Genomic DNA, 16,515 nt, shown 5'->3' with positions numbered 1-16,515 from the left:
CCTAGGTTCTTAACATAATAAACCAAAAGGCAAAAAATAAGTGCCCCTTGTATTCCAGACGTGGAGACAGTGATGACTTCGGCTTGGCTGCCAGCAAAAATACATGTCTTGTCAGGAGCGCAGTAAATGTGAGGTGCTGTTACTTGGAGCTCATCAGCTGGCAACGCCATCTATGAAAAGAAATTAAAGATGACATGAACCACTGCCCGAAATTTATTTATGTAGTTTAGAGCACAGCATGCATGTCGCGCTTTCCCACATAATAAAACAAAGAGATGTACGAGCAAGGGCAAAATGAGAGAAGTCAGCTAGGAAAGCTGGCACTACTAAACCGGGCAGGTGTGTTACTCACAGTCAACATGCATTGACTGTGCCTTAGTAGTTTGGATTTCCTAACTCACTGAAAACAACTAACGCTCAAAACTCGCATGTGTAGCCCAGTGTAGGTTGAGCCAGTTCCCCTGCGTTGTTCTCTTAGAAGTTCGCATCTCTTTACGCAAAACAATATCCACTGTCAAACGCTAAACACGAACGAGAGCACGGATACCTGTCCAGCTCAGCTGCATTGCACGGCTCCCGACGGCAGACGACGGGCGCGGCTGTGCTCGCATCACTGCCGACGGCGCCGCTAATATTAGCGTATTTTCTGCATTGTGTATAATTATTGCGAAGAGCGACAGCAACGGTATGAAATATTGCGGCTTGTGAGCGTCGGTGATTCATTCCGAAGCGCCATAAGCCTTCGCTTCTACGTGAACCGGAAAAGGCCTAGCGACAATATCGGCGCCGCCGAGCGATGAGCGGCGGTAAGGCTGCCGACGTTGCCAGAACGACCACTCCTCGGTCGCTACTTCACTGTACGGATGCGACACAAATGGGTCCCGGTAACATCATATGCTCACATCCTATCTACGGCAAGTAAATCTCGCCGTTCGCGTGGAAAGCCGCCGTCGAACGGTGGCCCGCGAACAGCGCGCGGCGGCCTGCCGTGCCGGTAACGTGGACGAGCCCTAAAGTGTCGTTTTTGAGCGTGGAAGAAACACGGATGGATTTCCGCGCAAATCGCTGCTTACCCCTTTGCTTTCTCTCGCTTTTCTTTTTTTTTTGCACTTCCATGACCTATGATGAAAGAAAAGCTGCAGCCTAGCTATATGCTGAATACAGACAAACCAGTACAACGCAAGAACACTTACTAAGTTCGTCTATTTTCCCATGCGATCCGGGGCTGTGGTCGCAGTAGTCACAGCGAATGTTTGCCGAAATGAGGACACTGAAGCGCTCACAGTCACAAAATGGATCTTTGCAGCGTCCGCGCATTGTCCCAAACAAAGTCTCTGTTCGTCACTGTCATTGCCACTGACAAAATTGGCGCCGAAACAAGCAACAAAACACACATACACAGCTCACAACGCCATGTTTGCAACTACTTCCCGTCATGCAATGCTAAAGCTATATACGGAAACGCGGAGAGATGACATAAAAACATGGCCGCGGCTTCTGTACTGAGGTACAGTAACTGAAGCACGATTCGGACATTCTGATCCGGCTGCACATATTCAAACGAAAACAGGTTCGTTGAGGGTAAAACAAAAACACAAACTTATGGACATAGTGCGCTCTTGGAAACAATGCTGCTGCATTGAACAGAATTATTCTTTGTAGCTATCATGGTGGTAGAACTTCAGCGAACTGTACTTTTCATCTGTCTACAAGGCTCCGTGGTAATGGAGCGGCTGTATGCGGCTTTTCCGTGCTGGGTTTGCTGCGCTGACATGCATTGGCACGTTGCATCAACCGTGTTGCTGCTGTACAATATAGGGAAATGTGGCGTGTTGCAGACGTTGACTCGTACCGTTGCTGAGTGCACAAAAAATAATGGGAGAAATGTACCAAGCGTTTTAATGATTGTATTTTGTTTGCTCCGAATTCGCACCTCGGCTGCAAAGATTGTTTGCTAATATGCTCAGTTAATGTATCTTCCGTTGGGGCAACACTCATTAAATTCTTTGGACGCTTTCTAGGCAACGACGTATTGCGCTGGATGGCTGTATTATGAGAAAAATATTCGTACATCAGTCTGCGGTTGAGCTTGCTCCATGAATGAACCAAACCACATTCGCACTGAGTAAACACGGCAAAAGGCCCTTCCAGGTTCCTACCATATAATAATAATAATCATGCTTCTTTTTTCTCCCCTCATAAAGAAGGCAGAAGTGCCAGAGGAGCATTATTTTATCATGTTATAAGCTAAACATATGTCAAAAGGACTCCGCAATCCGTGAATGTGAGACCCATAAGAAACAACAAAAACACTTGCGGCGGCATGTGTCGACAGCGGCATGCGATGGCAACGAGGTAGATTTCTGCAGGACACATGTAGGGTCTGTGAAAAGCGCTAATTGTATATAATACTTGCTCAGTCGATGGTTGTACTTCCGGCAAGAATCATCATTATTCTTGCAGAACGTTCTTTTCCCGCGGCCTACTTCCGATATGCGGCTCTGCCGGCTCAATGAGTAATTTGCTCTCAGTCAAAATTTGCGACTGAACACCCGTACAAGTGCTTATCAAATGGATCAACCAAGTGTGCGCGCAGGTAACTTATCCTGCGCTTTGTTAATGTGTAAATTGCGAACTTCCCCTCCCTATTTAACGTCTCCGTGGGGTCTCGGTTAAAGGTTACTAAAATTCTATAGGTTACAATATAGAGGTTACATGCTCGCAGCAGATCAATGTAACTAATAAGCAGCACCCGTCTCACTCAGTTTTGTCATTGTAACCCTTAGCATGAGCAATATAATGAAAACATCAAAAAGACGGGCGAAGTAACCGTTATTTTATTCGTTACTCATGTTTATAGGTATACTTATAGGTTACCAAGATTAGAGTGTATCGCATTGAAGTATACCGTTAACGTGAACCTCATCGTATATGCCTGCGATTGGTTGACGCCGCTCTGTTACATGCGCCCAGACTGCGTTTTCTCACGGGCTATCGCTCGTTAGAATAATTCATTCATGTTTTTCTTGCTCCAGCGAAGGTTTCAGGCACACCATTTTCTTCTCATCCCCCTCAGTGGCTTAGCTGCTATGGTGTTGCGGTGGCAAGCACGAGGTCGCGAGATCAAATCCGAGCCGCGGTGGCTGCACTCAGAGGGAGGCGAAATGCGAAGACGTCCATGTCCCGCGCATTGGACGCACGTTTAGCATACCCTGGTGGCCCAGCTCATTCCGAAGTCCCCCACTTCTGCGTGTCTCACAATCACACCACCGTTTTGGCACGCAGCACCCTAGTATAAAAATTCAATTCATTCAGTCGTTATTCTCAAGACCACTACTGCAAACCTACTACTGGCCTCAGCGAGAAATAAAAGCACACTCATGTGGTATGAGGCCATAGCGCTGTCAAAGCTCACTGAAGCATAAGATTGTACAGTGCATGTTTACACGGATGGGTAGACGTCCTAAGTGCCCTATACTCCGCCTCTGCTGTTCGACCTTAGTGGATTCGTGGAAATCAAAATCTCGTCCGCGAGAAGAAGTCTATAAATTCGGCGGCTGTTGCCATGACGAAATGAGAACTATCTTGAAATACAGAGGCCAACCAAAGGGAAGACGAACGCAGGCGCAAACTAACAAATTGAAAATCACTTTTGAGTTTGCGCCTGCGTTCGTCTTCCTTTCTGTTCTGCCATCCTGTTGCGCTGTATTTCCATATGGCTGTCATGTCAAAATACCAACTAGCCCACCATTAAACTGTTTTAAACCATAAGGAAAGCCGCTCGTTACATCTCTGAGCAACCAAATCACACATGGACCATTTTCGGGATGCTAAGCAAGCATTACAGATTCTTAACATTATTACAAGACCAGGACCGTAGAACCTGCTCACGCAGTGGCTGAAACACAACTGCCTGACTTACAAAATGGGCGACGCATAACATAACAGGGTAGCCAGTCGGTTTGAGAACTGCTAACCTTCTTGGTTAACCTCCTTGTCTTTCCTTTGCCTTTCTCTCTCTCTCTCTCTCTCCCCCAGTTTTTTCGTATATTCCTGCTTCTAGCATAACATAACAGCTGGTTCCGGTGCAGAGTGGTGTTTATGGAAATGTGCTCGCTAACACAGAAGTAAAATTGGCTCTCACCAATTCCAATTGTATTGCAGTTCCACTTGCAGAGCAGATCCCAACGGTATGCTAATCGAGGATAGGCGCATAGGTAAGGTAAGTTACTGGTCTCAGGCAGTACACCATCATTGGCGCCTTCATCCACTTCATCCCAAGCTTCGATTCAGGATACCGCATGAAATGCAAAGAACAAAAGCAAGCATTTTACACAAACTATGACTCGCAGTGACCTTTACACAATTCTATCACCCTCTTATGGGCGATGCGGGCAGTCCGAACTGTGAGAACTGCCCCGTGCCGTTGACTATGGTCAACGAGCGCTGTGGGTATCTGTTGTACTTCCCAGAAGGAAAATCAATGGGGGATTTGCCGACAGTCAACAGCCAGCCACTTTCTAAAAGCTACCTTTCAGGCCCATTGTCATATAACTTCTGCTGTCAGGTAATGAAGGCGACTGTAGGCTTTTTTTAAAGGCAGAATTTAACTATATATATACTATTGAGATGGGCGTTTACAAGCAACTGCCAATATCTGTATTCGTGCTTTTTGTTTCATGTCATTATCATCTCGACGTTCTGCTTCCTTTGGTCACCGATTTATCCTTCGCCAAGAGACACAAGTGGGTTAGAATGTAATAGTTCAGGTTGACCTCTCTGTTTATCTGTCATAATAAATATATGTCTCTCTATGCGCCTAATGCACTTCTTTCCCTAGTGTTCGTTTTTGTTCATGATCTGACTCAAGATGTTCTCTTTGATCGCTGAAATTACGGGTGACAGGAGGACTTGAGTACAGAATGGGCCCATACCACATGTGATCTTACGAGCATATTGGAGAAATATCCGTGTTCCAGGGAGGCCGTGGAAGGCTTTGGGTTGGTATGAGATTTCACAGAACATACGATTGTTGTAGTTTCTATTCTGACTAGTATTATTACTAGCATCGAGCACAGCATCGCACATACCTAATTCTTCGTGCATTTTTTTTTACACTAGTACGATATACCGTACGTCTTAGGTTACGCTTCTGTGCCGTTCTATGCGCTCTGGTTGTTGAATGCTGTTTGCTGGGGGCGACACCATTATTTAGAGCGCGCGCTCTGATGAGCAGATGATGGTCTCATCAAAATGAGATATTGCAGTGGGACGGGTACCGCTACTTGTCCAAGGGCATAATCTTGGAAAGGCAATCAAGACAATGCGAAATCCGCGAATTGGCTATGAGACGCACCTAGATTTATCTAGCTGATGTAGATAACACAGCACAGGCATTGTATGAAAGATTTACGTGCGGATCACTGCTCCATCGCGGTTGCCCGGTGTTCCTCACGCCATAGAATCTCGAAGGGTGGGTCTCCACCTGCAGCGGCAGGTTTAGCACTCACCTCAGCAGCACTTTTATCATTTTAGAAAAAGAGGCACGGATTTCATCAGTGACACGTCGATCGGCCTATTTGGTAGCCAGACATGCCTTTCCTCAATTTTCTTTTTCTTTGCCAGGAAGAAAGTGTACGCATGTGCTATACTGTGTATATCTATTCTTTCCAGCTTTTCTCGGGCGACCCCAAAAAACAATTGAGAATTAGAGCTCATAGTCTCCTGTCATCTCGTTTGTCCGTGTTTCTTTGCGCTATATTGGCTTGAAAACAGCACTTTTAATTGGCGGGCTCAAAACGCAGCTTGTTGGTAAATATTTAGCGAATAATTAGAGCCAGTGTAAAAGGGCGGGACAAGATCAGACAGTCCCAGTAGTGCGCAGTTAATAAACAAACAGACTAACAAGAAGTGTGAAGAGCGCCAGTGATGTCATTTTTTCGTGGTCTCATGTTTTTTTACTTCGTTCGCAAATATTCTCTAATGGGAGCTCAGCCATCTTTCTCGCGGCAAGTTAGATGTGCGGCAAAGCCCCCAACCTACATAATTTCTTATATGGCTCTGTGCACGGGCAACTGATAATGGTTCTTTCCATATGGCTCTCTCCACTAATCCAACCGCGGTTGTCTGAGCATTGGGATACTATATAAATTGGAATTTCACGTGAAATTTCATTATTCTCTGTGTTGCGAAACCATTATAGCGACACTTGGCGGCGAATAGGACATCTCTCACTAAAACGTGAAAGCATCCAAGCTATGATTCCCCATTGAGACGGTCCTCTTCCGAGAGGACTAATCCATGGGAAACAGGTCCATTTAAAGGGACACTAAAGGTTACTATTAAGTCAACGTGGACTGTTGAAATACCATCACAGAAACCTTGAAACGCTTGTTTCGTGGCAAGGAGAGACTTATTTTAAGAGAAAATGCGTTCTGAAGCGTCCGCGTACCTCTAGCGCAGTTCAAATCGCCCGCCCTCCGATCGAGGAGAACTGACATCATGGTCTCATAGTGACGTCGCGCCATCGGTGAGTAGAACGGCGTCCGCAGACGGCGCTACGGCTTTTCTGCGCAAAACGCAAACGCGCGGCCAGAAACAGAGCCAAGACAGAGCCGACAGCAGAGCGAAAGCGGGAGATGGTGGCTAGCGGAAGGAGAAACTAATTACGTCCCACATTACGTCCCACGGCACACGGAAAGTCCGTTTTTGTTAAACTATAGGCTGCGGCGAGCTCTCAGCGTGGTCGGCGTGGTCTGTGAGAAGTGACGAGCCTTTCCGCACTCGCAACAGGGCATAAAAAAGAGCGAATCGACGCAAAACTCGGGCTAGAAACGTGCTTCGCCACAGCCGACCCAGATGTCGTTTCCCGCACCACCACCAGGCGCCGCTACTATACCTCAAGCTCCAGCGCAAGACGCCCATAAGCTGGTACTTCATTCTATGACGCAAACTTCGACGCTCGTCGCAATGGACCCTGACACCGACAGATTGGCTCGCGATGGTGGGCTCAGCTTCAGCGATTTGAGCACCGACGAGCGCGACCTGCTGCTGAGGGCTCGCACTGCCGGCGTCGTTGCGTACTACGACGGCGGCCTCGACACCGGCTCTCCGGAGCGGGAAAGCAACGAGGGCTTCCCACGACATCACATGGACGTGGCATTCTCGCTGCTTGTTCCAAATGAAGGTTTCGCGAGCCAGCAGAACCCTCACAGCACGACTCGATAACGAATGTACTGAAACTTCGAAGCGTGCGTGGCGCAGAGTCGTGCGCGCAGAGTCGAGCGAAAACGAAACCTTTCGACCACCCATACTACTGAAGGGTAACGTCAAAATCTTATTTTTTTATAATCGAGTAGACGTAGACAAGTAGCATTTTCTTCCGTCTTAAATCGAATAAAATGATATTTTTAATACGAGTAGTTGAGTATTAGTAACATAAATTACGGGGAGACCTTTCGTCATCGGTTTAGTACCGGAATGTCGCTGGGGGGTCTCAAATCGTGTCATGCATTTACCTCAATTTCTCGGTTACTAAAGCTCTGTTCGCGATTATATTGACGCCTTAGACGTTCTAGAACATTGCTCTACCACTTTAACTTGACTTTCTGGTAACCTTTAGTGTCCCTTTAAGCAATTCAAGAGGAGCATGTGCCATGACAGGCAATGTTGCCTTATGCCAGCAATGACGAGAATAGAATGACTTCGTGCGCTTTACAATCATACAGTTTTTTAGGAAACTGTATGAATAAACACCATGACAGCTGCTTAAACGTTATGTTAAACCTTGATATGTGTTGAACGCTTCGCTCTTTAGTAGAAATTGCCATTCTTTTGTGAAACTGATTAGCTGTATGCTAACTTGAACCTACTACGAAAAATGTCATTTAACTATAGAGCATGCAGTCGGGTTGAAAAATTTTCTGCCTTGAATTTGTGATATTGGATACTCAGATAGCATTCGTGTACCAAAAGATAAAGAAACCACATTTGTGAGGTTACATCTGCGATCTTTTCCTGTAAAAAGGGCTCAAGTTGTGCAAGGATTTCTGACTATATAAATACATTGTCCAACACAGTATATAGATCTAATGCCGAGCTTGCACCTGGAGTTATCATAACGTCGCCTTGAGCAGGTTGAGGACAGATACAATCCTCTATACACTGGGTCAGTATTCTTTGCCCGGGTCAGTGACGGACGCAGAGTCACATAATTCGCTATTAAAGCATGATAACTGTTCGCACGTTACAACAGCTACCTTATCAAGACTGTCGCACGAACTGGACCTGAATTTCGAGACGAATTTGTCTTCTACGCAGGGTCTATACTAGTAGTGCGCATTATCGTTTACTACGTGCTGCATAATTTTCTCCGGTTACTTGGTCCACGGAATATGTCGTGCCTCTAGATCTCAATGCCTGTAGTCTTCATAATTAAAGAAGTAAGATCTCACATGAATGAGTTCGTAATATTGCGCAATTGTTAGAATTTGGAACTTTGAGGTAGAGGCTGGGCGAAGGGAGGAGCACCACTGACATAGAAGTTCAGCCTCGTCAGCTCAACTTTTTGAAATCACCTGCTACCGTTGTTGAGCCAATTGAAATGAACATATTGTTAGGGCTTGGTAAACCAAGTTACTATCTGTATTCGCGTTTGAGGCGATTATGATACACCTTACAGGTAACACAACCAAAAGCCAGCTTCCCGATGTTAAAATGAGATAGAGTTTTGTATGCCCACTGCAAAACAGTTAGCTCTTCTTAATACAGTTCTTAGCGGAGAGACGACAACTAGGAGGCGGATTCCTGGTGAATAAGGATATAGCTGGTAACATGCAGGAATTCCATAGCATTAACGAGAGGGTGGCAGGTTTTCTTGTCAACCTAATAAGAGCTACAAATTGAAGGCGGTACAGGCCTACGCCCCTACATCTAGTCATGATGACCAGGAAGTCGAAAGCTTTTATGAAGACGTGAAATCAGCGATGGGTAAAGTCAAAACAAAATACACTATACTGATGGGCGACTTCAATGCGAAGGCAGGCAAGAAACCGGCTGGAGACAAGTCAGTGGGGGAATATGGCATAGGCTCTAGGAATAGCAGGGGTGAGGTATTAGTAGAGTTTGCAGAACAGAATAATATGCGGACCCTGAATACCTTCTTCCGCAAGCGGGTTAGCCTAAAGTGGACGTGGAGGAGGCCAAATGGCGAGACTAGAAATGACATAGACTTCATACTCTGCGCTAACCCTGGCATGATACAATATGTGGACGTGCTCGGCAAGGTGCGCTGCAGTGACCATAGGATGGTAAGAACTCGAATTAGCCTAGAATTGAGGAGGCAACGGAAGAAACTGGTACTTAAGACGCCAATCAATGAGTTGGCGGTAAGAGGGAAAATATAGGATTTCCAGATCAAGCTACAGGACAGGTATTCGGCTTTAACTCGGGAAGAGAACCTTAGTGTTGAGGCAATGAACGATAATCTTATGGGTATCATTGAGGAGTGTGCAATAGAAGTCGCTGGTAACTCCGTTAGGCAGGATACAAGTAAGCTATCGCAGGAGACGAAAGATCTGATCAAGAACACCGATGTATGAAAGCCTCTAACCTTACAGCTAGAATAGAACTGGCAGAGTTTTCTAAGTTAATCATGAAGCGTAAGACAGCTGACATAAGGAACTTTAATATGGATAGAATTGAACATGCTCTCAGGAACAGAGGAAGCCTAAAACCAGTGAAGAAGAAACAAGGAATAGGCAATAATCAGATGTATGCGTTAAGAGACAAAGCCGGCAATATCATTACTAATATGGATGAGATAGTTCAAGTGGCTGAGGTGTTCTATAGAGATAGATTTGTACAGTAACAGCAGCACCCATGACGATAATGTGAGAGAGAATAGTCTAGAGGTATTTGAAATCCCACAAGTAACGCCGGAAGAAGTAAAGAACGCCTTGGTAGCTATGCAAAGGGGGAAGGCAGCTGGGGAGGATCAGCTAACAGCAGATTTGTTGAAAGATGGTGGGAACATTGTTCTAGAAAGAGTGGCCACCCTATATACACAATGCCTCATGACCTCGAGCGTACCAGAATCGGGAAAACGCTAACATAATCCTAATGCATAAGAAAGCGGACGCCAAAGACTTGAAAAATTATAGACCGATCAGCCTACTGTCCGTTGCCTAAAACGTATTTACTAAGCTAATCTCAAATAGAATGAGGAACACCTTAGACTTCTGTCAACCAAAGGACCAGGCAGGATTCCGTAAAGGCTACTCAACAATAGGCCATAGTCACACTATCAATCAAGTGATAGAGAAATGTGCGGAATATAACCAACCCTTATATATAGCTTTCATTGATTACGAAAAAGCGCTTGATTCAGTCGAAACCTCAGCAGTAATGGATGCATTACGGAAACAGGGTATATACGAGCCATATATAAATATACTGAAATATATACATAGCGGCTACACAGCCACAGTAGTCCTCCATAAAGAAAGCAACAAAATCACAATAAAGAATGGCGTCAGACAGGGAGATACGATCTCTCCAATGCTATTCACAGCGTGTTTACAGGAGGTATTCAGAGACCTGGATTGGGAAGAATTGGGGATAAGAGTTTATGGAGAATTCCTTAGTAACTTACGATTCGCTGATGATATTGCCTAGGTTAGTAACTCAGGCGAACAAATACAATGCATGCTCACTGACCGGGACAGGTAAAGCAGAAGCGTGGGTCTAAAAATTAATCTGCAGAAAACTAAAGTAATCTTTAACCGTCTCGGAAGAGAACAGCAGTTTACGATGGTAGCGAGGCACTGGAAGTGGTAAGGGAATACATTTAGTAAGGGCACGTAGTGATCACGGATCTGGTTCAGGAGACGGAAATAATCAGAAGAATTTGAATGGGCTGGCGTGTGTTTGGCAGGCATTCTCAAATGATGAACAGCAGGTTGCCACTATCCCTCAAGAGAAAATGTGTAGCAGCTGTGTCTTACCAGTACTCACGTATGGGGCAGAAACCTGGAGGCTTGCGAAAGGGTTCTGCTTAAATTGAGGACGCCGCAACGAGCTATGGAAAGAAGAATGATGGGTGTAACGTTAAGGGATAAGAAAAGAGAAGAGGGAACATACGCGGAATAGTGACATCTTAGTTGAAATCAAGAAAAAAATGCGTGTGGGCAGGACATTTAATGAGGGGAGTAAATAACCGATCGTCGTTAAGGGTTACGGACTGAATTCCAAGGGAAGGGAAACATAGCAGGGAGCGGCAGAAAGTTAGGTGGGTGGATGACATTAAGAAGCTTACAGGGATAGCATGGCCACAATTATTACATGACCGGTGTATTTGGAGAAGTACGGGAGAGGCCTTTTCTCTGCAGTGGGCGTAACCAGGCTGATGATGATGAGTGCAGTGCTCATATTTCTCGTTATTGTGGAGCCAAAGAAATATATGAACGAGATCTCAATTTACAAAGACATTATTTCATGTCAGTACCTTAACATCTCTCAACTAAAATTTTATTAGGACAACATATTTCCTTCAAGTTTGCAAACATAAACATATGTGTTGTATTTTTCAAAGGACGCGTGTATTTTTTAAAGGTGCCTTTTTTGAAGTAGGCTAACAGTGTGCTGTAGATAATTAGACATCGCCTGGTAGAAAAGAAGCACCACCCAACTAACTGACATGGATCACTTTAGGAGTGTCGTGACAAATAAAGAAAACAATGTTTTTCCTCCTCGTTCACAGACTTATAAAGATACGGTCACGACAACTTTACGCCTATTTGCAGGTGCCACTATTTTGGCCTTGCGATTACTGCATTACTTCACTGTCTAGACGGCGTGACAAGATCAAGGTATATACGTTTAGAAAAAATGGTGTTTGTTTACTTAAAAGCTTAGTTGATTCTGCTGGTTAGAACTGTTTCCGGCTCTCTACCACAGCTGAAAAAGTATGACAAAAATATCGGATTTCAAAACGATGCTTTCCCCAGTTCAAACGTATCTATGTGACAAACTGTAATTTAAATACCAAGTTGAAGCAGCACCATTAATAGATCAGCAGAGTAGTGCACAAAAATTGTTGCTCGCACAAATTAGGACTAGGCATGATGGTGAGAAATATTGTTTCGACCATAAAATTTCTACGCTGCCCAAATCACTCCTTAAGTTTTCCGGTTTCCATTTACAAACCTTGCTAAATATCAGCCCCTGTAAACCACCAGGCACGCTCCAATCGAATTTATCCCCAGGAGTGGGCAGTGCAACTCGGACGAAAGTCCAAAGGAAGTGCGTGATACGAGCGCAGATCGTATCGCTCGTATTGCGAATTTCCTTTTTTCTTTCGTCCCGGTTGCGCTGGCCACCCCTAGTAATATGTCAAGCCAGCAACTATCCCTGCTTGCTGTGTTCATCCAATTGAATTTGTTAGAGGCTTTTGGCATGACCGGTTATTTCTCCCCTCGGTTCCACGTGTAACTAGGCATGAGCGTCAGATACGTCCTTCACCTTCGAATGAATTTCATCTAAGAGTACTGTGCACCCTCCCTGTCAGTTCTTTCGCATGCAGGTCTTGTTCGCCTAGCACAGGTGCTAGTCCACGACAGTGATTATATAGATCATGTGGTGGCCTTTAAGATAACATGTTTTCGCCCTCCCCAGTACATTGCACCTGCCCTTATATTATTGCTTTTCTTTTACTTCGGCTCCCACGATGCATCGAAGGACGCTAGGTCAACCTTTCCCGTTTACTTCAGCCGTAATGCATCTTAGCTCCATGTTGTATTGGATGGCTTAGCGTTAGAGCAGATCCCCAAATTTATTTATTTATCGATTCATTTCTAAAAATCTTCTCACTAGAATGCTCGTCAAGGATAGGGCGTGATGCTTCATTGTACTTCAGCCAGCGCGTACCCTCTGAGTGCTCTCCTGTTTTAATCATTTGCAGAGGCAAGTGTAATCATAAAAGGACTGCAGAATCCGCTTACTCTTTTTTCCCTTATGCTGCATTTTTCCTGTGTAGATGGCACGGTGACGGAATAATTTTTTGTATAGAAGTGCTCCCAAACTGAGTTTATTCAGCAGTTGGCTAAACATCAGCTCGAGAGTCCTCATATTAAGAAAGCTTGTTCTCTAGATCCGTGACAACGAGGGTTTGGAGTCGTCACCTCAGAAGAGAACGCTGAGGTATTGTTCGCGAAGCGCTCAAATCTGTTAACTTCATATGCGAAAATGGCGGATGATTCAATGAATCATTAAGTATAGGGCCTTAATATAAAATAATAATAATGCACACATTTCTTTTGTTGTTAAGCAAAGATCTTGTCTCACGTTTCGGTATAAAGCGAGTATAGGGATGCAAGCTGCAAATCATGATAAAACAGCAAATTCTGGAACGCAATCGTTGGACACCTGTACCAAATTCTTTCTTGTGGTTAACGACAATTCACGTGGAACATCGGTCCTACACAACTTATGACTACAATGTTGCTATCAATTGCGCTAGAGTTTTAGACCGTACCGAAAGATTCGTTTTACACTAGAAGAGAACATTAACATTGTGAATCGAAAACGAGCGATTATGAAAGCTATACTACATAATTCTGTGCAGTGATAAGTAAACCTGAAAAAGCATTGCACCCTTACAAAAATACACATGACTCTCCTGATCCGTGCCTGCATCCTCTTGGCTCTTGCCGCCAGCGCTCTCGCTGGTTACACCGGCCACGGCTTTGGCCACGGCTACTATCTTGGCTACGGCTATGGTAGTCTTGGATACGGCTCTGGTCTTGGCTATGCTCCAGCTGTGCACGCTGTCGCTCACGCTGCCCCAGCCTTCGCCACCATCCCCTATGCCCTAGTCGCAACTTACGCTGCTGCTCCAGTTGTTGCCGCTGCTCCAGCTGTGACCAGGGTTGCCACCACCTACGCGGCTGCCGCAGTTGTCGCTGCTGCTCCAGGCGTGACCATGGTTGCTGCCACCTATCACGCCCCAGCTGTTGGTACCCTGGCCGACGCTCCAGTTGGCACCTACGCTGCCGCCCCAGCCATTGCCACATACGCTGCTGCCACCCCCGTCGTCCCCAACACCACCGTCCAGCACGCCCCAGCCGTGGCCACCATCGCCCACGCTGCCCCAGCTGTCACTACCTACCACGCCACTCCAGTCTACAAGTAAAACTCTTGCTTGGGCTAGTTGCTTCATGCCTGAATTAGTAAAGACATGGCGCAGAAGACCAGGACTCAAGAAGAAGAACACAAATGGCAAGACCGGCGCCGGTCCTGTCGTTTGTGTTCTTCTTCTTGAGTCCTGGTCTTCTGCGCCTTGCCTTTACTAATTCCATTCTACAACTACGGTGTTGGAACCCTTCGTTATGGCGTCGGCCACTACGGCTACGGTCATGGTCTCCTCGGCTGCACCCTGAACTATGGCTATGGTCTTGGCTCTCCTTACCACTACGGTGCCCTTCCCCGCAAGAAGTGGGTGTAGATCTCGTCCTTTAATACAGCCTTTATATTTATACCAATGTTGTCTGTTGTCATTCATTTTACACCGGTTGTAGGGCCTGCATTTTATTTAGGTAGTAATTGTGCATAGGTGACGCTCAATGAAGGCGTGGATTTGTTCATTAGAGATAGAGTATATTCGTGCAGCTGAGAATGAAAAGACAAAAACTGAGACTAGAATATTTGGGTGATTTACGTCATGGCAGTTTCTAACAGTATATTCTTTCCTTTTTTTTTTCTTTGCAGAGACCAACGAACTGTAGCTTATTGGAAGGCCAGGTTGAGAAGGTACAGACATCGACTTCAATCTTGCCCCAGCTCCGATAGTGGGCGCAAATGGAGCAATAAAATTCGTCTCCGCAAAAACGCCAATCTCATTTGGAATTCTATCTTTTGCATTTCGCCAAAAGTGGTCAAGCACAAATCAGGTGGCAAGGCGCAATTTCGCGAACTTTCTGTTGCTCGGTAATTATGAAAGCAAAGGTGTTTTTCACTCTCTCGTGGTAGTACGAGAAAACGGAACTGGCCTTACGGGTATCGCCATAGGCACTGAAAACTTATTTGAGTTGTCCATGGAATGGGTTCGAGATATGATTTTTTTGCATGTATAGATATACTATATTAAACACAGATATCATAGCCTCGTTTTGTCTTCGACCATCTCCGAATACTTCATTTGTCGCATTCAAATAGCTAGTTATATTTTCTTTAGTCCGGATGAGTAAACGTTTTTGTCACTCCTCTAAATAGTGCTCCTTTTGGATTACGGCCTGATAAGAAATACCCTCCCAGGTGAATATACATGAATCTATTTCGTACTGCTTAGTTGCAGGCAATAAAAGGACCTAAAGAGTCTGTCACTTGAGAAAGAGTATCCAGGCCACCGAGTTTCCAGGCCACGTTCGCCTAGTGTTAAAATCCGCGTTTTAATACTATAATGCAAGGCTTCGGACTGTTTTGAGACTACGAGGAACATAGCACTGTAGAAGTTTTCATTATATCTAGCCAGAATATTGCCTTGAAGCGCAGCACCGCCAGAATGCCAAAATGTTCAGGGGTAGTTTGATACTCTTGTGATACGGCTTACATTTTTTATTCCATTTGTGCGAATTTTCTACGCCGTCATCATTCAATACTCCTCAATACGTTGGCCTCCGAGATTATTATTTTGAAAATAATGGGGATTATATGACACATAAATTGTGAAATCTTTATCTTTTGCCCACATTACACCAGAACTTAGTGAACACTGCGCTTTTTGATAACTCTTTTCTGTAATTAAAGTGTGACTTATGCCTTAATAATTCATGGCTAAGTAACACGCTGAGTTGTCACGTTGTAGCATTATCCACATATCTGCGGCACTTTGTCTCTTTAAAATTTCGTGGTCCCTGGCATGGGTTTGACAAATGAAGAATTTATTTGGCAAATTCGCATCTGAAATTGATTGAACTTTTGATATAATTTGCTCACAGCGACCGCAGTCCTCGCGGAAAATGCGCCTTAATGTAACAATGAGAAGCAGGAACGTTGGCAAAAAAGAGGCTCATTTCATATTCTTCCCGCCTACGTTAGCCATATTCGTCTATTTACCTTTTTACATTCTACATTTACCTTTACAATTACATTACATTTACCTACTAATGTCGGCAGTTTCCGTTCCCCTGGCGCAGGACATTCAGAACCCTCACGTGGTAAAGAGTGCCACAACCGGTGCTGTATGCATCACACCGCAATGGTGCCTGACACGAGGCAGAAACAAAAGAACTAGCATTTGTAGCTTGAAATGTTTCGAGCGCACATCTTAGGCACCCGTTGCTGTGCCGAATGTCGGCGTCGCCTTAACCGAGAGAACAAGCACAGGGAACGATCGAGCAGCCTGCGCAAAGAGCAGTGGAAGCTGAAAGAGGCGAGGAGGAAAGTGGAGGAGGAGGGTTCAATGGAACCACGAGGCGGAATGCGAAATGGAATGGTATGGCGAAAGCGTCAGCAGAAAAG

General features: G+C 45.1%; 1 protein-coding gene across 1 annotated transcript; it reads left to right on the top strand.

Moving 5' to 3' along the window:
* Positions 1-13,666: 13,666 nt before the first annotated feature.
* LOC135910981 (cuticle protein 16.5-like) lies at positions 13,667-14,188 on the top strand. Its single transcript, XM_065443055.1, has one exon. The coding sequence runs from the start codon at positions 13,667-13,669 to the stop codon at positions 14,186-14,188; it is 522 nt and encodes a 173-aa protein (XP_065299127.1).
* The last annotated feature ends 2,327 nt before the right edge of the window (positions 14,189-16,515 follow it).

The sequence above is a fragment of the Dermacentor albipictus genome, chromosome 2, assembly GCF_038994185.2.
Source record: "Dermacentor albipictus isolate Rhodes 1998 colony chromosome 2, USDA_Dalb.pri_finalv2, whole genome shotgun sequence".
NCBI lineage: Eukaryota > Metazoa > Arthropoda > Arachnida > Ixodida > Ixodidae > Dermacentor > Dermacentor albipictus.
The sequence above is the reverse complement of the archived record's forward strand: the minus strand, read 5'-3'. Positions and strand labels throughout refer to the sequence as shown.